This window comes from Pseudorca crassidens, chromosome 16 (assembly GCF_039906515.1).
Source record: "Pseudorca crassidens isolate mPseCra1 chromosome 16, mPseCra1.hap1, whole genome shotgun sequence".
In the NCBI taxonomy this organism is placed as follows: Eukaryota; Metazoa; Chordata; class Mammalia; order Artiodactyla; family Delphinidae; genus Pseudorca; species Pseudorca crassidens.
Genome location: NC_090311.1, coordinates 69,609,846 through 69,634,544, shown reverse-complemented (window position 1 = coordinate 69,634,544; position 24,699 = coordinate 69,609,846). Strand labels below are relative to the sequence as shown.

The 24,699-nt window shown below is 47.9% G+C and overlaps 2 protein-coding genes across 4 annotated transcripts; one reads left to right on the top strand and one right to left on the bottom strand.

Moving 5' to 3' along the window:
- Nucleotides 1-1,664: 1,664 nt before the first annotated feature.
- On the top strand, nt 1,665-6,208 carry ADO (2-aminoethanethiol dioxygenase). The gene has a single exon (XM_067710841.1). The coding sequence runs from the start codon at nt 2,147-2,149 to the stop codon at nt 2,957-2,959; it is 813 nt and encodes a 270-aa protein (XP_067566942.1). The 5' UTR covers nt 1,665-2,146; the 3' UTR covers nt 2,960-6,208.
- Nucleotides 6,209-8,738: 2,530 nt separating this feature from the next.
- Nucleotides 8,739-15,389, bottom strand: EGR2 (early growth response 2). 3 transcript variants are annotated; one of them, XM_067710838.1, is made up of 3 exons: nt 15,223-15,389; nt 12,559-12,667; nt 8,739-11,213 (listed from the first exon to the last, which is right to left on the bottom strand). In XM_067710838.1, exons 1-3 carry the CDS (start codon nt 15,319-15,321, stop codon nt 9,964-9,966), a joined length of 1,458 nt encoding a protein of 485 aa, XP_067566939.1. In that variant the 5' UTR covers nt 15,322-15,389; the 3' UTR covers nt 8,739-9,963. The 3 variants fall into 3 exon arrangements, with proteins under 3 accessions (XP_067566939.1, XP_067566938.1, XP_067566937.1); XM_067710837.1 differs by lacking the exon at nt 15,223-15,389 and adding an exon at nt 12,768-13,321; XM_067710836.1 differs by lacking the exon at nt 15,223-15,389 and having other exon boundaries at nt 12,559-13,318.
- Between the last annotated feature and the right edge of the window lie 9,310 nt (nt 15,390-24,699).

The window sequence follows — 24,699 nt, the reverse complement described above, 5'->3', positions numbered from 1 at the left end:
GAAGTAACAGATGTGTTAATAAAGTCTGTGATCTATGGAGTCTACACCTCCCACTAATTATACCTTAATAGAAATAAAATCAATAAATAAAAATCCAGATTTTTAAATGAAGAGAGGGTATTTTTTTCTCTTAAATATTCCTCACTTTAGAAAAAGATTGCATGGGATTTCATTACGTGAACTTTGACAGTACATTTAAGTACTTTAACAATGGCATGGCAACCTCTGAAAATGAGTAAAACTTAAGAGTCCTTTTCTAAAACAATCACCCTCTCAATTGAAATCACCAAATATTAAGAACTCGTTCATTATTTACAGATCTAGCAGTGGTTTTCAAACTGGGCTGATAATTAAGAATCACTTAAGGAGCATCTTAAAAATAAAAATTCTGGGCTTCACATCAGTTCTTCTGAATCAGAATCTCTTGGGTTTGACCCCCAAATCTTTATTTTTATAATGCTCCCCAGGGTCTTCTGATGAGTAAGGAGAGTTCAGAATAACTGTTACCCTAACTCCAGATTCTACAAGTAAATAAACTGAGGATATAAAAGGGTAGAGTCTGCTAAAGACAGACAACTTTAAGTAGCAGTAAGTAGCACAGTAGGCTGGAAAAACAATATCCTAACTCCACATTTAGTGCTTTTAACACCAATTCAAGCTGCCGGTTTTGGTAAAATTGTACTTATTTCTGCTCTGCTTAAGCCCTGTCAATTATTCGCTATCCTCTTGCAACTTATTTCCTCATCTGCAAACTGGGAATAATAATAATGCCTACCTCTTAAGAGATGCTGTGAGGATTAGTATAATATTCATCAGGTAATGTACTTAACACAATACCTGACCAATACTGAGTGCTCCTTGGATAGGTTACATAGCCCACTAAAAAAGCATGCCTTTTTTTAACTGGAGAGAATTTACTGCACCACTCCAATTACAAAATTGAGTAAGAAACCCTTGTTTAGCTTTGGAAATCCAAAAGGACTCTAAACTCAGGGTAAGGTTAAGGTCAAGAGTTTGCCTTTTTCTCCCACAACAAGGTTTCTCACAGGATGCTTCAGAATCATCTAATGAACCAATCTCTGGATGAAGACCAGGCATCTGTATTTTTAAAAAGCTCCCCTCCTCCCCTAACCAAGTGCTTCTTGGGCAATCTAAGGTTTGATAACCATTAGTATACAGAATCGGTGACCACAGCAAATAGCCTCTCAAGTTCCACCAAAAAACTATCGTACTCTGTAACGAGAAGAGCAGCGTCATCAGACCCTGATGCAGACAACAGCTGGGGAAGGCTGGGTACAGTATCTGTGGCGCTCACCCCGGACAGTCTCGACCCTCTCATCTCCTCAGAAACTTAGGAAATTACGAAAGCGCGGTCCCGTAACTCCTGTGGCAGACAGTGCCGCCTGGACGGCCACAAGGAGCTCAAGTTAACTCAACAGCCTCATTCCCAAGGCTAAGGCCACAGGAAAAAGACCTTGTAACGCTGACCGGGCCCAAGCGGCGTCAGAAGGTTAACGACCCTCTTGCCTTGGTTCCTTGAGACTGCCAAGAGCCTCCACCACACCACAGGCCAGACGCCGGAAGTGCGTCACCCCAACCTGCTGAGGAATGCCGGGAGTTGTAGTTAACTGGCTACTTCTCTGGTGCCCCAGTTCGCCTTTCTTCAAACAAGCAAACACCTTGGGACCGTACTAAAGGTCGCTTTATGACACACATATCTAATCCTTCCCTTTTCCAGCTGACAAAGGGAACTCTCTGAGCGCGCATGCGGAATACCGGACTACAAGTCCCAGCATGCTCTGAAAGGCGCCGGGAACGCCTGACCGCCGCCGTAGGTGCGGGCCGCATGAATGGAGCTTCGGGCGTAAGGCAAAGCCTACCGCCGTCCGCGCGGCCGGTACCTGCTCCCGGAGCGTGAGTGCGGGGTGTGGGCCGTGCGCGTGCGCGCTCAAAGGGAGCGCGAGGCGGGCGCGTGGCCGTTGAGGTGGGCGGCTGTAGTGCCGCGCGCCCGACTGGCCGGTAGTTGCGGGGCCTCCTGCCTCGCCGGGGACTGCGGGCAGCCGTGGCGGCCGCCGGGGACCGCAAGGGGCGGAGGAAAGCTGGGGGCGGAGGGGGCCGGCCTCGGCACGCAGAGGAACAGCAGGGCATGCCCCGAGACAACATGGCCTCCCTGATCCAACGGATCGCCCGCCAGGCGTGCCTCACCTTCCGGGGCAGCGGGGGCAGCCGCAGCTCTTCCGACCGCGGCGAGGCGCCAGGCCCCGAGGCGCCGATGTCGCAGGGCTTCCCGGAGAACCTGAGCAAGCTGAAGAGCCTGCTGACCCAGGTCCGCGCGGAGGACCTGAACATCTCCCCGCGCAAGGCCACGCTGCAGCCGCTGAGGCCCAACCTGCCGCCAGTCACCTATATGCACATCTGCGAGACAGACGGCTTCAGCCTCGGCGTGTTCCTGCTGAAGAGCGGCACCTCCATCCCGCTGCACGACCACCCGGGCATGCACGGCATCCTCAAGGTGCTCTACGGCACCGTGCGCATCAGCTGCATGGACAAGCTGGAGGTGGGCAGCGGGCAACGGCCGCGGGCCCCGCCACCAGAGCAGCAGTTTGAGCCGCCTCTGCAGCCGAGGGAGCGGGAAGCGCTAAGGCCGGGTGTGCTGCGCTCGCGCGCGGAGTACACGGCGGCCAGCGGCCCCTGCGTCCTCACGCCACACCGGGACAACCTGCACCAGATCGACGCTGTGGAGGGGCCCGCCGCCTTCCTAGACATCCTGGCCCCGCCCTACGACCCCGACGACGGCCGGGACTGTCACTATTACCGGGTGCTGGAGCCTGTCAGGGCCAGGGAGGCCTCCGGCTCGGCCTGTGACCTGCCCCGAGAGGTGTGGCTCCTGGAGACCCCGCAGGCCGATGACTTCTGGTGCGAGGGGGAGCCCTATCCAGGTCCCAAGGTCTTCCCTTGAAGCCGCCGGCGCCCGGGATTGGTGGGCCAAAGACATGCCCTACTCGTATCTGGGCTTGGCTGACCGCGACCCATCACAAGGGCTCTCTTCCTTCCCCCAGGCCTGGGCGTTGGATCTACTGGAATGGGCTGTAGCCGCTTCCTCGGGAGCCTTGCGAAGCGCGGCGACTGGACTGCAGCCACCGGGCACCGTTTGGGGGGCGGAGCAGGCGGGGAAGCTAGGTTGTTTCCTGGCTCTGTCACTGCCACTGAGGTTTTGATTTGTGGGGAGGGGGCAGGGGTCTTATATGAAGCGCTTCCATCCTCAAGCCATAATGAAAATTTCCTTTCCTCTGTTCCCCGTCCTATACAAAATACACTAAGTGGTTTTCTCCGCCCCCCTCTTTGGGTAAATAGGATTTGTTTTCCACTTACGTCCTTATGCCCTTTTACTCCTCATTATTATAGTTCTAACTTACTGACTTTGCATGACCTAGTGGTTTGAATTGTTTTTAGTTCAAGGCATTGATAAAAACTAGGTTTAAAGAGATGAGCTATTATTTAAAGTGAGCTGTCCGGCCTAATGAAGTCGTTGTGAAAATTAAATCCATTTTTCCAGAGTTGGGGGATTACCCCCAAACGTAACTATGCATGTAGAGGGCAAGATTTATTTTCTTTCCTCCCCTTGCCCAGTAACCACATCTGGGTTACTCTGGCAGCATCTAATAAGAAATACAAGCACCTGCATATCTCAGTGACAAATGGACACTTAGAGCTTCCCGATGAGTCTCCAGATCTCTGAGTTGAGCAGATTTCTTGTTGCAGATTCACCTTTAATGCAAAAACTATATTATCCTCAAGTGACTTTTTTTGTCTTAGCGTACTTTAAGAAGTAATAGGGTAATTCTGTATTTTCTAACCATAAGATTCAGAGGAGCTGAATCGGTATGCTTCCAAACAACGGAATGTAAAACACCCTTAGCCAGCTGTTGAATTCTGTGCCCATATTTACTTCCAGTATTTTCCTGCAAAAGTAGAGGAAAATGTTCATGACTGTTTCAAATTCTCTCAGGAGTTCTAACGTTCCAGGGGGCTTGATGATTCCAGCTGTGTTGTTGGTGTCAGTGTTCTCAGAACCTTGTCCCTCAAATAGGAGAGAGCCAGTGCTTGCTTCATCTAGGGTGAGTTTTCTGCAGGAAGAGAGAGAGGCACAGATGATCAAGGCTAGAAAATTGAGAATTAACTATACTGCTGGCCACTTTAGGGCACCAAAACTTGGGACAAAACACTTCCCATTCCCAACCGCTTGAAATGAACAGCTGTGTTGTGACTAGTTTTATTTTTGTCCTTTTAATTGGCTGAGCTTTACCTTGTTTACAAATGTATTGACACCATTTGCTTCAGGCCAAGGAACACTCCTGTTTCCCCCTTTTTACTATTTATAGGACTCTTTTTTTCACAAAACTTTTAATAAAAAAAACTGTAGAAATAAACACATTAAAATTTGTCCAGCTGTTGTCTAAGCCCTCTTGATTGACTTGCCCATGTGGCAGTTGAGTTCTAATATCTGTAATAAAGGGAGATTTGCTATTGGTGGGAAGTGATGACCCTGTAGGGAAGCAGTATGTGCCTTTGCCTCTTTTTGCACACTGGGTTACAGAGGCCCAGAGTGAAGGAATATTTGTTCCCAAATTTAAAAATAGAATGAAAAAGCAAATTCTTAATGACTTTTCTTAAAAAACAAATTACAAAAAAGATGCTACTAAACATGATATGCCACTGTGTTGTAAAACCTGACACAAACATAATGCATTTCTTCCAAGTTTGCTAAAATTGTTTTATGGTAGTGTCACATTCTGGTGTGGTTTAGTATACCTTAGGGGCGGTTTGAAGCAGTTCTTCAGGCCATTCAGTTTGAAATTAAATTCTGGATATGCAAATGATGATTTTCTTTAAAATTGTTCACAAAATGGGTTTTTTTCATAGCACAATGATGAATGTGTATGGTTATCACATACCTACCTGTTTTGAATTATATTGTAGCAAAAAGTTGATCAACTTACAATGATTGTTGATAATGATATATAGGTTATAATACAATCTGGAGTACATTAAACTAACCTACAAAAACTCATTCTGGCAACAGGACAGTAATAAAAGAGAAATTGTTTTTTCAAACTTCATTATGAAAAATTTTTAAGTTCTCAAGTACAAGCAAGTTAAATGAAGAAGACTAAAGTGCTTTTCAAAAGAGTAACTGAAATTATCACAGGCCAAAACAGCATTATATCTCTCTAGTTCAATAAGAACAGTGAAACTTTCGTTTCACTAATAATTCTGAGTAAATTAATGGTGAAAACAAAATTAACTTGTTTTAATGAGCCACTAAGGAAAGAATATTCTTAATACAGAGACAAAATGTGGTGCAGAAAAGCCTTGCACCTTTCTGCATAAACTGTTAGAGGTGACTTAATGTGCTGCTGTTGTGTTTCCATATATTCCTGCAATATGGGTAACAACTGTGGGAAAAAAGTTGTCTTCTACAAAGACTAATGAGCACAATGATACTAATCACTTAACTTTCTGTTGAATAACAAATGCAATAATTGCCTCTCATGGGTGAGAAGTTGTCTAATACTTCTAAAGCTTTTTAATTCTCTGGTTATATCAATTCAGAGTGTTGTATGTCTACCTACTACTTTATGAGAATTGATTTTTTTATTAAGCCTAATTTGCATGGATTGAGTTTAGACCAACTGCTGTTTATCAGTGAAAATGATGAACCTTTTTTCAAAGTAATGTGTGTTTGTCAACAGGAGTGGGTTACCTGATCTTTTAATGCTAACAGCCCTTAACTTCTCCGAAAACTCACAATTTATGTTCCTTCTTTTGCATTGTTCCCTTGTAGGTGCCTTAGTCTAGGCATCTCAGGAGGACTCTCATCACTCATTTATTCCAAATGACTTGGAGTCTTGTGCTCTAGCTCTACTGTTAAACGAAAAAGCAATATATCTTTAATTCAGGGCTCTGCCCATTGCTATTCAACTCTAACCTGAGGGCAGTGCCACTCCTGTAACTCTCCTGTTCTGAATTCAGAACTTCACATCACAAACAGAAGCTGACCATTGATTATTCGCGTTCAATGAGTGGCAAAGAAGGAAATCATTTGTTAAGCCCCATATAGATACTGAATCTTCTGATCCAGCGATGTTTACATTTCTAGATTAAAATCAGTGTACTTGTGGAAAATAAAGTCATTTTTGAAATTGTTGAGAGGTAAATCTTATTTGATTATTGCAAAAGGGAAAAGGAAAATATTACTTGCTATGATGCCTACATTTGAATTGCTGTTAAACATTCACAGTCTGTATGGTAAGATTATGTTGTACTAAAAACTGGGGGCCTTCTGCAGATTCTAAAGTCCAAGTAATAATATAAACTTAAAATTAATAGTTTATTTCCCTGAGTGTGATGTTTGAAACAGCCTGATTGATAAAACATCTGAAATTATTTAACATGCAATCATAACTCTTTTGCTGCAACGAAAACACTCCTTTTATATTTAACCTGAGGAAAATAAGCTAGTGTAAGAAAACAAAAATACTTACGTTCACGGAGGAAAGAACCTTTGGACTTAAATATTTTCTTGTCTTTCTTTTTTCTGTAAAGTTTATTTAATTGTAGTTTGGATTGGCAGCATTTTAGGCACTTGTGATGATAGTGACCATTCTTTCCCACCACCACCACCCCTCAAAGTAGTATCGAACTGTTAAAGCATCACTACAGCCATTTCTAATATATGCCAAACAATTTGCCTTCATTAGCAGTTAGGATATTGAAATTAAATAGCCTGGTTTATGAATAATTGGAAACCTTATTTAGGTTTAACAGACCTATTTTTAATGTGTACTGAACCATCTCAACTGCATTATGATCTTTAAGGAATTACTCTCCAGAAGTTTATTTTTAATAATTCCCAGTAACAGCTGAAACATCAATAATATTATTTAATAAAGCATATTGAACAAAAGAAAGCAGACAGCTTTATATGCTTTATTTCTTGAGCAAAGTAAAAAATGAGACACCTGTGAACAGTACCCTGAATGTTTCAAGCAGATAAAATCTGATTAAAGATAGACCTAACCTATTGAAATCAAGGAGTAAAATCCACAAGGTTGGCTCTGAAAAAACACCAAGGTGTGTTCCTTATGGTATGTATGTTATGCCACTTCACCAAGCCCACATCAAGGCAAATCACCAATATGTATTTCATCTTATTGAAAAGAGATTTTTAGTCTGTTGCTTTGTTAACGATTGTTTACATTGTCTTAATTGAAGGTGCTCTGAAATTAAAATTTGGCAAGACAATTATAAATAACATAAAACTTAGGTGTATTATATTTTAATATAATGACATTTTGGTAGGAGAGTAGTATCATTAAAAACAATTATCAAAATGTGGCATTGTTTTATACATACTTCTTTAAGAAAATTGGCCAAGCAAGGATGATAGTATGCTGACAAGCTAGGAAATATGAATCTAATGGAATGACACCAGTCACTAGAACAATCTGACACTGAAGTTTAGAAACTTCCATTTAGTAGTTATTAGAGGTATTGTGCATCTTTGAAATAAGGACAGGAAGGAAATAAGGGTTAGTTACCTTCACAAATTAGTTTTCGAATTCTAGTGCTGGTAAGGGCAAAAAGTAGTTTCCAGGAGAAGCTGCCACTGCTGTTCTAAAATACAGGCCATCTGTTATCAACCACGCCTGAGAGAGTCTAACAGTGCCAAAGGACAAACAGATGACAGGGTTTTCAGATGATGTAGCTAAACACTGGGCACTCCAGTGTGTTACATTTGTGTAAGGATCCAGAGGCAGCAAGTTATGTTAAATGATATTTAGGTCCAATTTTAGAGTAAAGAAAGATAACTTCACAAATACAATCTGCATTGTATGATACATAGATAACTATTGGGGGGGGTGAATTTATATTTTAAAATCACTACAAAAGGCTTGCAGTAAAATGACCCCTATAGTGTATTGTTTTGCAAACCGTTATCCAGTGCCATGGAGGACCACTTTTGCCTATTTGATTCAGATTGTCTTTGAGGTTTTCTTAAGGCTGGTATACACTTATCTAAAAAGGTGAACGTTTTAATAGTCTCCAGACCCACCAAACCTATGGCAGTGTAATGATCCTTCTGAATAGGTGTAATTGGGGAGACAAGGCTGGAGAGAAATGAGTCCTGGGGTAATTCCTTTGGCAGCCTATTAATGCTGTCATCAGCAGTGTCTGAGTGCATTTTTGATCTGAAGAGGTGATAGCGCTTTTCAAAAAGTTTTCTGCGGTCATGAGAGTAATCCTGGAACCTGAAAGTCATTTCCAGCTTGACCACGCCACCACACTTTCCACAAAGCCACATCTCGTCTGAGTTCCTGGCCCTGGTCAGGGTTCTGAAAACAGCCGCAAATGTGTAGTCTCCGAGTGGGCACTTGTTTGTAAGTATTTATTTTCCGGAGCCCACTCAGGAGCAGAGAGAAGTTATAGGCTGTTATAGAGGACGGAACAATGAGTCAAAACAACGCCTCCCCACTTTTACACTAATGCATGGGGGAAATCCCCAGAACACTAGCGTTTGATTGTGAATGGAGATTGCTTTGGGGTGAGAGGGCTGGCGTCAGAAAGGCTAGCAAAGAAGACTTGGAGATCCTGGCTTGGTCAAAGTACTAAAACCCACTGAGTACTGTTGAAGTCCCACCCAATAAATCTTTCATAAGTAATTTCTGCAGCAAAAATATTGTTGAAAAGTATTTATTTACACCATAGTCATAAACCATTCCTTATGTGAACTTTAGTTAGTGGTTTTGTGTTAGAATAAATCATTTATATTTCCACAACTATTAAGAGCTAATAACCAAACAAGTCAGCTCCAGTAGCATTATTTACATTCCCATCTGCAATTTGACTACAAAGGTAACACTTTTAAGTCACAAAACAGAGCATACAAAAATAGACTTTCTAAAAAAAATTCCAAATATTAATAGGCAGAAATATACAGCCATACTAAACCCAGGGAATGATGGTTTTTTTTTCCATAGTAAGGCAATCCATTTACATGCAGACCCTGTAACATTGTCTACATCACACAAGGCACCAAGGACACTTCCAACACAATTGCATGCATCCTAGTTTCAGAGAATATATGTACATCCCCCTTTAAATAAGTTAACCTCTGACTCATTTTGAGATCATAAATGCTTTACTTTTTTTCCCAAAGGTTCAGAACTTGGAGAACAGTGCACATCAAAAATACACAAAATCTGAATGGATATACACTGAAAAAATAGTCTTTACATTTCTCAAGCCACTCAAAAAGGAGCAGATATTGCTATGTCCCTCCCATCACATTGCACTTCTGTTCTCGGAGTTTATAATACATATTGCTTAAAGGGTTGAGATGACTAGATAAGCTTTGATTCACTGTTCTAGGGCCACAGAATGCAGCTTTATAAAGGCCATGCTTCACCCACTGTACAGCATCCCCCAAATCAGTCCCAAGCCATAAAGTGCACATCAGTTTTGCTTCTGCCTTTTTTGCTATCCCCACCTGAAGGGATGAGCATCTCCCAACCTACTGTAGAAAAAGTCTCAGATCATTTCTGACATCCAGAGTCAAAAACCTGTAACCAGTCAAAGTAAGAGAGCGGAAAAAAACCTAGCCAAACAACCCTTTAAAGTAGGGTCATGCCTCAGCCCTCTAGGCCAGGGACCCCCACCCAACCCCCTTCTGAGCCTCCCCATTACCTTGGGGTGACAGTCAACTCACCTAAGAGAGACTAAGGTGGGCTAACTTTTACGAAGGACCTGCTTCTAAGTGGAAAGGGGAGGGGGCAGTGCTAGGCTCCTAAGGCCCTTTGCCCAAGGAAATGAGGGAAGGGCAGGAATGGGTGGTAGTGTTTGTCGTGCAGCTCCAGTGGATGAAGGGCCTCAAGGAGCTGGTGTGTCAACCTGAGTCTCATCTCAAGGTGTCCGGGTCCGAGATGAGCAAGGGCCGAGGGACCCTCCACCAATAGTGCTGCTGTTGCTGCCGCACAGGGTGCCCCCAGCCTGCGCGCCCCCAGTGCAGGAGGTGGTAGAGGCGGCCGGCACCGACGAGGAGGGGCCACCGCTCTTGCGTTCCTTCTGCCTCAGGTGGATCTTGGTGTGGCGCTTCCTCTCATCACTCCGGGCAAACTTGCGGCCACAGTAATCACAGGCAAAGGGCTTCTCGCCAGTGTGGGTGCGGATGTGGGTAGTGAGGTGATCACTGCGGCTGAAGTTGCGCATGCAGATCCGACACTGGAAGGGCTTGTGCCCCGTGTGGATTCGGATGTGCCGTGTTAGCTCGTCGGAGCGGGAGAAGCGCCGGTCACAGCCTTCTGCTGGGCACGGGTAGGGCCTCTCATGCACTGGGGTCTTGCTAGGCCTGTTGGGGTACTTTCGAGGCCTCAAAATAGGCCGCAGCGGCAGGTGGTGTGGGTTATAGGTGGCAGCAGCAGCAGCTGCGGAGCCGCTGCCAGGTAGCCGGGGTCCCTCGCTGCCTCCACTGGCCCCTGGCCCTGTGGCCCCAGCACTGGGCCCTCCCAGGGTAAAGTTGCGGATGGTGGAAAGTGGAGTGAGTGGAGGGGGGACTCGCAGGGAGTCCAGGGGGCAGGGAAAGGGCTTGCGGTCTGGGCCAGCTGCACCATGTAGGTCTCTCTGGCACTGTGATGGGAAAAATCCAGGATAGTCTGGGATCATGGGGAAGAGACCTGGGTCCGTGGCTGGCTTGGGGGACGGGTAGGAAGGAGGTGGTGGGTAGGCCAGAGAGGAGGAGGTGGAGGTTGTGGCTGCCGACAGGAACGCCGAGGGGTCCTGGTAGAGGTCTCCTGCACAGCCAGAATAAGGAGGAGGCGGCGGTGGAGAGTAGAGGTGGTCCAGGTCAGGCTGGGTCTGGGACATGGCGCACACACCCAAGGGTCCAGTGGCCAGTGGGTTGGGGGAGGCAGAGGTGACGCTGGATGAGGCTGTGGTGGAAGCTGGGGAGGTGACCCCTTGCAGGATGCCTGCACTCACAATGTTGATGATGCCTTCTGGGTAGCAGCTAGCACCGGGGTACTGGGGGTCGATGGAGAACTTGCCCATGTAAGTGAAGGTCTGGTTTCGGGGTGCAGAGACAGGAGCAAAGCTGCTGGGATATGGGAGATCCAAGGACCTCTTCTCTCCAGTCATGTCAATGTTGATCATGCCATCTGGGGAGCGGAAAGGAAGAATGGAGGTGGAGTAATGAGAATGCAGCCAAGAATCCCTTCTCACCCCCGTCTCACATGAGTCCAACCCCAAGGCCCAGGATCTTACACTGTAGAGCTGAGGCGGAGTTCAACAGGTGAGGAAATTGTGGCTCAAAGACAGAAGAGGCTAGCCCAATATCCTACTGTGGCAGCCAGTGACAGTCTAGGACGCAAACTACCTCCAGGAAAGCAGATGAGCTACTCCCAACCCCCATATACAGCCATCTGTGGCTCTAGTCCCCAATAAAAATACCCAAAAATAGCAAAAAGAGTATTAAAAATTCCCCATCTGCCTGGAACTTCTCTCCCTCTCCTTTGCCTGGGGGGGTCCCACGGCTGGGGCAGACACCACCCAGAAGACTGATCCCAGCCACTGCCGCGAAGGTGTCAGCCTGAGAGGTGAGCCAAAGAAGGGGGTCAATGATTTCCCAGCTGCTCCCCATCCCAGGTGCCTTACTTTCCTCCCTCTCCCACTGCTGGAGGGAATCGGGCTCTGCGATGGAAGGAGTCTATAGGTTCCCTTCCCCTCCCAACCTTTTCAGCCTTGCCCGACACCCGCGCGTCCTCGCCCCAGCCCAAAGACAGTGGCAGGGCTTCGGGGGAGGCGCGGGGGTTGCGGGAGACCACTTTCCACCGCATCGCCAAGGAGACTCGCGGCACCGGTGCCCGATGGGCTTCCCTCGGCAGCCAGGGGGCCGCTTCCCGCCGTTGCCCGCCCTCCACCTCCTCCTCCCCGAGTGGTCAACCCCCTCAATTTCGCGGGCGGCGCGCAGGTGGGGGCGCTCCTGCAGGCCGCAGGGGGAGCGCGCTCCGAGATTTTCCCCGGGTCTCCTCTGCCGAGGAGGGAGCGGCGGACGCTTTCCTCTGGGGCTTCTCCGCCGCTCGGCTCTCCAGACGCGCAGCTTTCCTCCAGAGCCCCGAACTTTCCCGTCACTTTGCCCCTACCCCGGGAGAGGGGAGACTGGGGTGCGGCCAGCGGAAAGGCCCGCACAAGCCCAGAAGCCTGGTGGGGCACCTCTCCTACTCTCACCCCTCGCCCGCCGGGGGCTGGGCGCGCCGCGGCGCACGCACGCTCGCTCGCTGGCAACCTGGTGCATCTGCCCGCGCGTCCAGCTCCAACGCCCGGATCCCCGCTCACGCGGGCTCCTCCTGCACCCCCTTCCATTCTTCAAAGCCAGTTCAGTCAACGCCGTCCACCTCGCGCCCCGACCCTCTCCTCCAAGTCCTGCACATGCACCGAACCCCCCCCCCCCCACCATCTCCGAGCTGCGTGGGTCCCGGTCCGCGAAGGGGGCAAGCGGCTTACCTCCGGCCACTCCGTTCATCTGGTCAAAGGGGCCTCCCAGTTCGGCATTGGGGAAGATGGTCACCGACGTCGCGGCGAGGTCCTCCACCGGGTAGATGTTGTCAGACAGCTGGTGCACAAAACCACTGAGAGTTACTGGGATTTTGTCTACGGCCTTGGCGGTCATCATTTGCTCCTCGCACAACCTGGAGACCCAACTCCCTCGCTACCTGGAGTGTCAGAGAAGCCGTTTTGGAGAGGGATTGGACTGAGCCTAGGCAGGTATCTCCTTTTGCCCTCCACACTTAAAGGCAACTACCCACCTCAAAAAAAAAATCTAACAAATAAAACTAGCAAACAAGTTGCTTTTTTTTTTAAGAAGAAAAATGGCTATTTGCCACTGACTCTCTCCTCTGTTCCGGCTGGGAAGCCAGGAGTTGCTGGTGTAGTGTTATTATAACAGTCAGTGTGTCCCCTCGCCGAGCTATTAATCAATTGCTGCTCTCCGGGTTAGACGGAAAGTGTTGCTCTAAGTATTTATGGGCAGGTCCTCAATGCCCGTGACGTCACTGCCCATATATGGACTGAGGAACAGGGCTGGGCCAGGCGGCTTTTGCCGTCACATGGCCGATTTGCATAGGGGCTCGGCTGCGCGGGCTCCTCCGGGCTCGCGACTCCCGGCTGGCAGCCCGCGAGGATCCATGGGGGTCTGGGGCGCGGGGCCCGAGCCGCAGGCCGGATCCAGAGCGCAGGGCCGGACGTGGATAGGGCGCGCCACGGGTCCGGCTTAGACCACTGTGGGAGAGCGATCGGTCCGGGCTGCGGCGCGGCCTCCCGGGCGGGGAGGAATTCCGGTTCTCCGGGACTTTCCAAAAAAGGCGAAGATCCGGTGCCGGCAGCTCCGCCTCCCCAGCCCTTGTTTGGGAGCCATTCCGGAAAATTAAACTTCGGAAAGAAACCGAGCGGAGCCGAGACACTACAGTCAAACCCCTACTCACTTTCTTGGCAGCTCAAAACCGCAAGCAAAAGGAGGCAGAGAAGAAAAAAAAAAAAAGCTGCATGCATTCACGGAAGCTGACTGCTTTTTTCTGAATTACTTGGTGGAAAGAAGTAGCTGGTGATAAGAGTGAATGCGGTATTGCTTTTTTGGAAAGTCTGTTCTATTTATACAGGAGCGAAAACGGAACAGGTTTGGGGTTGTTTGTTTGTTTAAGTATTTTGGGCACCTTGGGGCGGGGGGGAGCTCCCTAGGAGGAGCAGATAACTGCGGGGAGCTTCGAGAGAAATCCTCAGCCGGAGACACCCCCCCTTCCTCTGCCCGCGCGCTCCCCGCCCCCCTTCAGCTGCTGCACGGAGCGGGCGCCCTTCCCGGCGCGTCTGGGCGGTCGGCAGTGTGGGGGCGTCCAGATGGAGGCTTGGACACTCACCCTGCCCCGCCACACACGCGCACACACTCTTACACTCACACACGCTCCACTTCCGCTGCACACACTCCTGCCCCCGCCACCTTCTTCACACACCCACTCGCACACCTTACGCTACACACCTCCCTGTTGACAGCGAGCTCGTGCGCTCGCCTCGCCAACAGAATGCCTGGTCGGCAGAGTGGGCGCCTGGGTTTGCTGAACAGGCTGCTCTGCGAAGACACCCATCCTCACCTTCACTGCCTGTACCTGCCGCCACCGCAGTCATCCACCCCCGAAAGCCTACCCTCCGGAGGTGCGCTCTGCCCGCACCCGAGCGCTACTCCAGAACACACACATGAGGAGGAATATTCTTCCTATCCCTGGCCAAGAGCCACCTCGGGGAGCCGAGCGAGGTCCAGAGTGATAGCAAACGGTGACGCTAACGCCAGTTTCGAGTAGCCATCACCGTACGCGCTTTTCCCTTTGCGTGTAAAAAAAAAAAAAAAAAAACTGGCCCCGATGGGAACCTTTCTGCTTAGTTCCCAAAGCAATTTTTAAAAACTTTTCAGAGGTCCAGATAGCGGTGGGTTCTGACTGGCTGCACAGACCGCTTCTATCTCCCGGCGCGCCCTGGCCCACCCCACCCCCACCCCCACCCCCCCGGAGCGCTCCTGGCCTGGCCGGGGCTCCGTAGGAGGTTGGTCTCAATTGCTCAAACCTGGCGAGTGGACGCCTGCCAGACCCTTTCCCGCCCCCAAAGCAGCCAAGGCCTGGCGTAGGGCGCGGGACAGCCTCTAGGGCCCAGCCCTGCCCTTTCCCGCGGCGGGCCAGGACGGCCCCAGCCTCGTGGGGGCCCGGGCGGCCGAGAGCCACGGCGCCACGCCGTGGAAGAAGCGCGGCGCTGCAGGCGGCTTCCCGGCAGCTCACCTGCCACGGCCCCAGCCGCGGCGAGTCCGCTCCCGCCCGGCCCCGCGCGCGGCAGTCAGGACCCCGGGGCAGCGGTGAGCTGCCTCTGCTTCTTCTCCGGCGCTCCGGTTCTCCCCCTGCCCGCCGCGAAATTGGTTCTCCCGCGGACGGCCATCTTCCTGACTTCAAACGCCCAGAGAAAATTTGGGAAAGTTTCTCGCTTGCGCTGCGCGCTCTTTTCCAATTGGAGATAAAAATTAAAGGGGAAAGGAAGGAAATCGCAGCAAAATTAGCACCCTTGTAGGTACCCCACCCTCGGCAAAAACGTGGAAAGTCCCGTTTCTGAAAAAAGAAAAGAAAGCTGCACTCTTACCACGTGCGCCGGCCCGCTCCGCCTGCGCTCCGGCCCGTCCCGCGGCCCCCGCGCTGACCACCGGCAAGACGACGCCTCGGAGGGGAGCCCGACTCGCATCTCCAGCCCTGAGTCTGAAAGAAGGGGGGGGGACCGAATTATGCAAATATGGGTCGTGGCAGCGGGGCTCGGGTTACGGCCCCCGGCGGCCTCCGAGGTAAGGCACCCACCGGTGGCAAGCGCAGGCGCCGCGACTGGTTGCGCTTCGTTCCTCTCCACGCACGTGGGCGGGCGGGTGAGTCGCCCGGGCCGCCGGGCGGTGGGCGCCGCTGCCAACCCCGCCGGCGGCCACAGCGCGCTTCCCGGAGGGGGAGCTCCTGGACGCCCGAGTACGGGGCGAGCTGGGCGCAGAGGGCAGGGCGCAGGCTGGGGGCGGCCCGGGAGAGGGTGAGCCGCGCGCTCTTCGCCTTCTGCTCTTCCCGAAGGAGGAGGCTGAGTGGGGGTCAGATTGGGACCCCAACGAGGAGAGGCGGGATTACCTGGCCGGTCAGAGAAGCACGTTAGAGTAAATGGGAGTGACTGACCCTGGAATAATTCGCAGTTTTCCAACAACTCACACCTACTTAAGAGCTGCGCTACGTCAAGCCAGCCGTGAGCCGGGGGTGGGTTGGGGGCAGGGGCAAGCAACAGTTGCAGGGAGGCTATGCAGGCTACCGGGAAGGTGCCTGGGGCCAGTCCTGGGAGGGCTTCCCTGAATCTCCGCTGGAAACGGGTCAGTAGATTCCCTCTCTCTCCCTCTTAAGAGTGATAATGGAACAAAGTCTAGGCATACTCATTTCAAGCCAGCCATCCGGAGGATGGGTAATAAGTTCAGAAAGCTGAAGTAACTTGCCTAAGTCACGCAGCTGATAAGGGGTGGTGTCCAAAATTGGAACCGGGTCTTCTGACTCCAGGTACAATGCGCTGGATGCTACATCATTCATATGGGAAAACCCAGTTCCGGAAACTGAATGGCTCTTTGAGGACTGGGAGCGTGGCTTAGCCACTAGGAAAGAAACAGGTCACCTTAGACAACCTCATTTCTTTTCTCTGGCATTTCGGAAAGGAGGAAAGCTGAGATCAGGGGTTTCAAAAGGAAGGAACAAGGGACTGTCATGGACATACCCCCCTCCCCAAATGAGGAAGAATTTGAGTTCTTGGCCTTTCGCAGCCTGTGCTATGGATGGAGTGACCAGGTTCGCACAAAACCACCATACGAATAGTCTCTGTAATAAAATAAGCCAATCCCACGGTATCCTTCCTGGAGTGAAGAAGTGAGAAAAAAAAAGAGGTAGAGACAAATAAAAAATCACAAAGGTGTTTACAGAGGAAGATGCTGTGCTGGGGAGGGGAGGAAGGGGGGAAGGGGGAAGGTGGCAGTTGAATACAGAGATGTACCATGGTCTCTACTTTTAGGCACTTGAGCTTATTCTGATCAAAAGCTGAACAAATAAATGCTTTTCTTTAAAATAGATTGGTCAAAATGCTCAAGTAAATGGAGTGCTCCAAGATGTATTAGGGTTATTAAAAGAGTAACAAATCGATGCCAGATGCTGATCTGCTTTGTCCTGATTCCAGACCCAGAAAGTAAAAGAGGAAGGAAGCAGAGGTGCCCCTAAGTGGGCTTGCCCTGTGGTGGGGGTGAGGAGGAGGGAAGGCAGCCTGCGGCTCCTGGCTGGCTCTCAGGGTCCACTCTCTGAGTGCTTTTCAGCTTTTTTTCCACAGTGCGGACTTGAGAATCACAATCAGCCATGAGGCATGTCACAAATAATTTGGTAACATTTGCGTTTTGATTTATTAAGAAACATTTTTGAACATCATTATAGACTATTGCTATTAACATGTCATTTTCACTCACTTCCATTCTAATACTGCCACTGGAGTGAGAAAGAAGGGTCAGAATTGCTCTTAACCGTGGACACACACAAGGGTGTGGATCCTGAACTCAAATGGCATAGGACACGTGAACCTCAGTGATAAACAGGCTAATTTCCAACTCTGCCACATGGCGAAGCCTTCCTTAAAGGTGCCCCGTGTGCTGAGAAAACTGATAAATGCCTCCCTACATTCAGCATCTCACTACAAATCTGGTAATCCCAGAGGCTATAAACCAAACCGAGATTATGCCAGTCAAAGTTGTTGGGAAGCCTGAGAGAATGATTACTTCACACCAGTGCAACCAAAGTCTTGTTTTGTCGGCACAAATAATCTGGACGGGAGAAGTAAGACCCCTGTGATCTTATTTTGTAGCGGCGGCAGAACTGGCCTAAACAGAAGGTGCTCAGGTTCCCTTTAGGATGAACTATTGTAGGTCAACAGATATTTCTTGAGCATCTACTATGTGTCAAGACTGTGCCAAACCCTGGGCTACAGTGGTGCCTAAAACCAGGCCTGGTTCCCACCCTCCACGGAGCTTGCAGTCAATCACACAAATATACAGTTGTAAAGAATGACAATGTTTGACCCCAATGAAGAAAAAGAACAAAGGATCCAACTGAATCGAGGAGGTTGAGGAAGGCTTCTCTAATCTAAGCAGAGATCTGAAGAATGTGCAAGGATTAGGGGAAGGTCAGTGGATAGAGCATTCCAGGGAGAAAAAGCCCATGCGGAAAGGCCCCGAGGTGGGGGGAAGCAAAGTACATTTGTGGAATAAAGAAAGTTCAGTGTGGGTGGAAACCTCCAGTCAGTCTTCCGTGCCTAGTGTACTGGAGCTGAGGGTAGCCAATACAGTCAGGCTCCTTGAAAGCCCCTTCCCTTTTCCCACCCCTAAGAGATTTTAACCTCTACGACTCTCCTTTTTCTCTGCCATTATCTTTTCTGGATAATGACAATGGCATTATAAGTTTTACATTTGAGATTTTTTTTTTTTAACCACTCAGCTTCTGCAACATGCCAACAAGATTTCAGCAAGAAAAGAACATATACAGAAATGCTTATTGGCATCAGCATTCTGCTTCAGTGACAGTCTTAATGAAATAACATTCCTTAGTTGTCTATTTCTCAATACGGAAATGACAGACAATGCGAATTTTGTCCCATTTAAAATGAATAGAGGGGAGAAGTGCAGTCTTTCTAGTAGAAACACATCATGTCAAATCTACAGATCACTTTAGCATTGCTGGCAAATAATAAAAGGTAAATTAATGCATTACTTATCACCATTAAGACAAGGTGCATATCAACTTAGGGTCCAGGTTAATAAGTGGTAGTCTGTCAGTCCAGTCATTAAGGCTCAAAGCAAAATCTCCATTCCAAATCACACCTTTTTATGCCCTTAAATTTAAAATCTTTCAGCTTATATATTTAATTGTACAAAAAATGAAGTTCACTACAACTAGGGTATTCCTGGATTTTTTAAAAGCACATATCACTAGCCTGCTTACATTACCAGATTACAGGAAGCAATTTTTCTTTTTCCAAATAATGCCAGACATCCTATAGAAGCTTTGTTTTTATATTGAGAAAAGGACGGAGCAAATCGGTGCACCTAGTTGTCAGAGCAGTTCTTTTTCAGCATTTAAACCAAAAAAGAAAAAAAAAACCCAAACATTTCATTTTTCAACTGAATAATCTTGATAAGAATGGTCACTATTTCTTGTGGTTATTAAATGAGCTCTGGAGGCCCATCTGGTCTGGGTTCAGATCCTAGGTCCTGCGTTCAAATCCTAGATCCTGGGTTCAAATCCCAACTGACAGTACCTGGCTGTGTGTTCTTAACTAAGTCATATAACTTTTCTGTGCCTCAGTTTCCTCAACTATAAAGTGGACAAAATGATTATACGTATCTCATGGGTGTACTGAGGATTAAATACAGTGATATACATAAAGCACAGAGCATGCTGTTTAGTACATACTACGTATTCACTGATCGTTAGCTATTAAATTATTACTATTATGGAACACCCACTTGGCAAACAGACACTGAACTCTGTTCTTCTCAGTTCACTGTCTTATTCCTCACACCCACCTCAAAAACTAAGGCCGTTTATTCCTATTTTACAGATGAGGGAACTAAGGCTCAAAGGAGATACCCAAGTTCGCACAGATAGGAAGTGGCAGAGCCAGAATATGAACTCAGTTCTCTCACTTGCCAGAGCCCACGTCTCTCAAGTACATCATGTGATGCAGAGCAGCCTATAGTAGACAAAGATAAAGCAGGTAAAGCATAAGAGTAGCTATACTTCAAATATTGACATATGAAGTATTCATAATATTTATGCTTGAATTCTGAGTTTCCTCTTCCAAGAATAATGATTCTAGGGTTACTGAGGAGGTCCAGGTTTAGGTTGTAAGGAGAAAAGCTAACCCAGAAATCAGCACTTATTTGCATGTAACTTATAATAAGCTGTACCCTTGTGGAAAACGTCATCTAAACTTGGAAAGCCAAGTTCCACGTTAATAATTATCGAATTGACATAACACCCTTTTTTTCCAGGGAGATCAAAATGACTAACGATAACACTGTCACTTTTCCAAGGAGGTTTGGAAATGTGGAATCGAAATTTTAGATTTAGGAAGAGTGGGTTAGTGAGTGACCTGCAAAATCTGGAGATGGTGTTAGAAGGGAGACATTCTTAGCCTTGGTGTCACCCACGTAGAGGACTTGCCTTGTGCTGGTGTCTCACATATTCTCTATGCTGTTACTTTTTCAACTCCCTTATAAATCCCCTGAAGGCAGGGGCCTTGAAGGGTGTTCTCCCTGTCTGTACTCCAGTAAGCAGAGTTCTGCATAGAAACCCAAGATACACCTTCCCAGCAGTGAGAGGGGATGAAGCCTGGCCATCTGCGATTTTCATATGCTATCTTGACAGAGAACTCCTAATTAACTAATTCTACCCAGTCCACAGCATGTTATGTCTAATGGTTTCTCCAGGAGATGTTGGATTTCAGAGCAAGGACATGGACCCCAGAAAACATCCTCTGGGGCTGTTAAGGGTTTGTCCTCAGATATTCCCTTTATTGGAGATTTAAATCATGAAGTTCTGAGCGCCGCCCTCTGATGTCAGCATAGGGAGTGCCACTGATGGGGTGGCGGCCAGCAGTGAAAACCACTTCACAGATGTCTACCCAGAGCCCTGTTCAAGCCCTCCCACCCTCATTCCTGACTCCTCCCTTCCCTGTGTACAGCTCGTCACAGATGCAGGGCGATGCAAGGAGCTGGTGAATGGAAAGGACTCAGGGCAAGGAAGCCCACGACTCCCTTAGCAGTTCTGCCTGTGCCATTTGACTGATGGTATTCCCCTGGGTTGGTGGTTGATGCTGGGAGGAACCAGCTATGCTTGCTCCACTCACACCACTCAAGCCTTTGGTGGCAGCCTTTCCCCGTGTCTGATGATAACGTCTTACCTATGTGCCACAAAGATATAGAAACATCACATCCCCTCATGCCTCTCACTGTTGTGGCCTCTCCCGTTGCGGAGCACAGGCTCCGGACGCGCAGGCTCAGCGGCCATGGCTCACAGGCCCAGCCACTCTGCAGCATGTGGGATCTTCCCGGACCGGGACACGAACCCGTCTCCCCTGCATTGGCAGGCGGACTCTCAACCACTGCGCCACCAGGGAAGCCTGCTCAGCCACATCTTAAACAGCTCAAGCTGCCTCCCATCTCAGAACCTGTGTGCTCACTCCTCCCTTTGTCTAGGACGATTCCTGCCCCGACCCTTTGATCATCCCATGTCTAGTCCTTCTGCTATAGAAGAAATGTTTGTGTCCCCCCACCCAAATTCCTATGTTGAAACCCAATGCCCAATGTGATGGTATTAGGAGGTAGGGGCTTTGGGTGGGGCTTAGGTCATGAAGGTAGAGTCCTCATGAATGGGATTAGCGCTCTTATAAAAGAAACCCCAGAGAGCTCCCTTGCCCCTTCCGCCATGTAAGGACACAGTGAAAAGACAGCCATCTGTGAACCAGAAAGTGGTCTCTCACCAGACAATCTGTTGGTGCCTTGATCGTGGACTTCCCAGCCTCTAGTACTGTGAGAAAAAAAATTTCCTGTTGTGTATCAACTACCCAGTTTACGGTATTTTGTTAAGGCAGCCCAAAAAGACATCTTCTTGTTTAGATCTCAGCATAAGCCTTCCCTTCCTGACCCTCTCCACTCTTCCCCAGTCACCCTGTCCATTACGTGCACTGTTCTTGGTGCTGAGCATACAAGAGGGTAAGGACCATAGCCTTCTTGACCATCACTGTGTGCCCAGAACCAAGAACAGTGCTAGCAGAGAGGAGTGTGAAGTAAGCACTTGCTGAATGAATGAGCGATGATCAGCCAGGTTTGGGATCCAGTGACTTAGTATGGTCCCTTTCCCTCCCTGCATGCCAGTTGCCTCGTTTGTAGAAAGGGGGTATTAGCCTATGTGACGTCTGAAGCGCCATGCAGCTTCGGCTGTATGGGCAGCACGAGGGCTGTAGCCTCAGCATCACCCCACACCGGACTGTGCTTTCCTAGGTAAGGCAACATCTCAAATCATGATAAAGCAAAGCAGATTAGGCCCATAGAAGAGACCTCCCTCTTTCTACAAAGAAAAAAAAAATCAGTCTCTGCTTTTCCTAGGAATTCTGACAGGAATTGTTCTCCATGAAATCTTTTTGATTGAATCCTGTTGCCTTGCTCATGCCAAGGCATTTGCAAATGGATGGAACAAATCCATTTTCAGATATATACATGAGCTATGCTAGAAGGTAGACTTAACTGAGTTGCAACTGCTGGGATCTTTTTTTACTTTTATAAATAATGGTGATTTATCTTTTTTTGATCTTCAGGTAAGACCCTAGGATTCCATTAACTCTTTTAAGTGGTTGTTCTGTTTAAAATGATATAGAATATAATGGAAAGGGGGCAGTTAATAAGGGGAAACGAAATTATTTTCTGCCTAATTAGAGCACAGAAACTTAAAGCGACTTGTATTCTTTGGTCTAAGGCACTTAGGACTGCATGTTGTTTTTGAATGAATACTCCTAAATTTCAGTAAGTAAATACCATTATTATCAACATTTGGCTTTGAATACACTAATGGAACTCCTGTAGGATTACTTTAATTTCAATGATGTATTTGAATTTGGGCTATAGAAATGAAACTACAGCTTATATAATTTTTTAAGAATCAAGAAAAAGTTGATCAAGAATAGGTTGGCTTAATTAGGGCCTGGTTACTTAAAAACACACACACAAATGAAAAAACGGATGTGCAAAGAAAGAAGTCAATGTTTGTATCGTCATGTTCCAAAAGAATCAGAAGTGTCAGGTGTGAATTATATTGTAACTGACAGTTTTACAAATGTCATCTGTTAAAATTGGGGGGCCAGTGCTGGCAAAATAATCCACTAAATATTTTTGAGACCTAGTGGGTGCTAGGCCCTGTGCCAGAAGTTAGGGAATGGGAGATGAATTAGACGGTATCCCTGTCTCTTGGAACAAATGGTCCAGGGAAGAAGTAAGGCAAGTGCACAAAGAAAAAGAATGCAAGAAGTTCATGGTAGGTATTATCAGACAAACATTCAAAATGTTCAAAAATTTTGCTATGGGGTCCCAGGAAGGGTAAGAACAGTCACGCGTGTGGTAGTGGGGATCAGATAAGGCAAAACACTTGAAGGTCACTCATTTTCCAGACTTAGCCATGTCCTTCAAAGCTCAGTACACCTTTCTACCCTACACCTACTACTGTGGCATGGCTGTGAGAGATGACCAATAAACACTGACAGATCGATTGATCGATCGATTGATACTCAATAAAAGGTAAAGAAACATACTCCAAACATATGCTGTAGCAGCCAGTTGGTAGAATTAGTGGATCCTGGAGACTTAAAGATGGATAAAAAGTTTGGCTACTGTAGTTGCAGACCCATAAATGCAAGTTCTGTACGTATTTATCATCTTTAGTTTTCTGGCCAAAGATTCTTGAACCCAATCAAGAAAGGAGAAGTATGCATTTGTGCAGCCTACTCAGAAATGAAGGAGGTTGCATTTAGCAGCAGCTAAACTTTCTTTTCCGTCAGAATATGCTGAGAATTACTTCACAGATACCTCACCAAAAAATGGTTATGTGGTCTGTGAGGGGAGAAGATGGGCCCTGAATTGTGCTGGCTTGGTTTTATAAAGTAGATAGATAGCAATAAAAGTTTAGCCTGGGCTTCCCTGGTGGCGCAGTGGTTGAGAGTCCGCCTGCCGATGCAGGGGACACGGGTTCGTGCCCCGGTCCGGGAGGATCCCACATGCCGCGGAGCGGCTGGGCCTGTGAGCCGTGGCCGCTGAGCCTGTGCGTCTGAAGCCTGTGCTCCGCAACGGGAGAGGCCACAACAGTGAGAGGCCCGTGTACCGAAAAAAAAAAAAAAAAAAAAAAGTTTAGCCTTATGCGCAGGGCTGGCAGTCCAGAAGACCCCCCAGGATGCGCCAGGCCCTTAAGGACAGGGTTTTCTCACCCACCCCAAACACTGGCCCCCGGACTCTCCACAGTTGCTCCCCCATCAGCTGATCAGCTTTGACCTGCACACACTGTGCAGACAGCTCTCCCCTGGGATCCAGAGCCCCTGTTAGAAATGAGCCATGAGGAACTTTCAACCTGCACATTTTAGTTTATCACCTCCGCTTGCACATCCACAGGACTCCTGGATGGAATGGGAACCCAGAACTCACTTGAGCTGCAGCTGGGGGAGGGGGGAAAGCCCATTCTATAGTGGGTGGTCTTTGGCATTAGGCTGCGGGACCAGAAATCAGAAACTTGGGGGACACAGTGACTTAACCCTTACCCTACCACTGCCTTTTACTCTGCCTCAATGAGAACCAGGGGAAGTTTAGCAATGAGAGTCTCATGATACGGCAGTTGACAGGAAAGAAAAAAACCTGTCTCTGACCCTGGATCTCAAAGTTTCCATTTGGAGTAAATTTTCAGAATGGAAAATTGATTATTTAAACTTCAATGAATTTTTTAAAAAAGAATGGACTTTTGTTGGTTCTGTCTCAGTGATTTTAATTAACTTTCAGAAGTCTACAATAATAACTGTTACCCATGATGCTATTATAGATAAAATGTGATGGGCATAGATAAAATTAAATGTTAATTGGCATAATTACCCAGCTAATATTTTAAGATTTGTTATCTATATGTCTCTTCTTTTACCTTATTGTACATTCTAGTTCAATATGAAGATTAAGAAAAAGAACTTTCTCTTCATCTGCACTGAGTTATTTTTCACTTTGAGTTTGCTAGTTATTAGTCAGAGATGATAATAATAATTCTTCTTAAAGTTCAGGCTGCAGCTGAGAATTTCCAAATTTCTGTGAGTCACCTCTGGAGCAGACAAGTCATTTATCCTCAAACCTCAGACTCAGACACTGTGCCAGGAAGGGGATCCAGGATTCCCCACCTTTAACACCAAACACTGGTACCATGACCTCCTCACCATGTGAGATGGCTATCCTTGGCTAGTCAGTGTGAGCTGCTGGGTCCCTTTAAGCAGGGCTCT

Coding starts and splice junctions, on each gene's coding strand:
- ADO (XM_067710841.1), top strand. CDS start 2,147: ATGCCCCGAGACAACATGGCCTCCCTGATCCAACGGATCGCCCGCCAG.
- EGR2 (XM_067710838.1), bottom strand. CDS start 15,321: ATGCGAGTCGGGCTCCCCTCCGAGGCGTCGTCTTGCCGGTGGTCAGCG. Junction 12,668..15,222: donor GGAGCGGGCCGGCGCACGTG/GTAAGAGTGCAG, acceptor TTTGTGCACCAG/CTGTCTGACAACATCTACCC. Junction 11,214..12,558: donor GATGAACGGAGTGGCCGGAG/GTAAGCCGCTTG, acceptor TCCGCTCCCCAG/ATGGCATGATCAACATTGAC.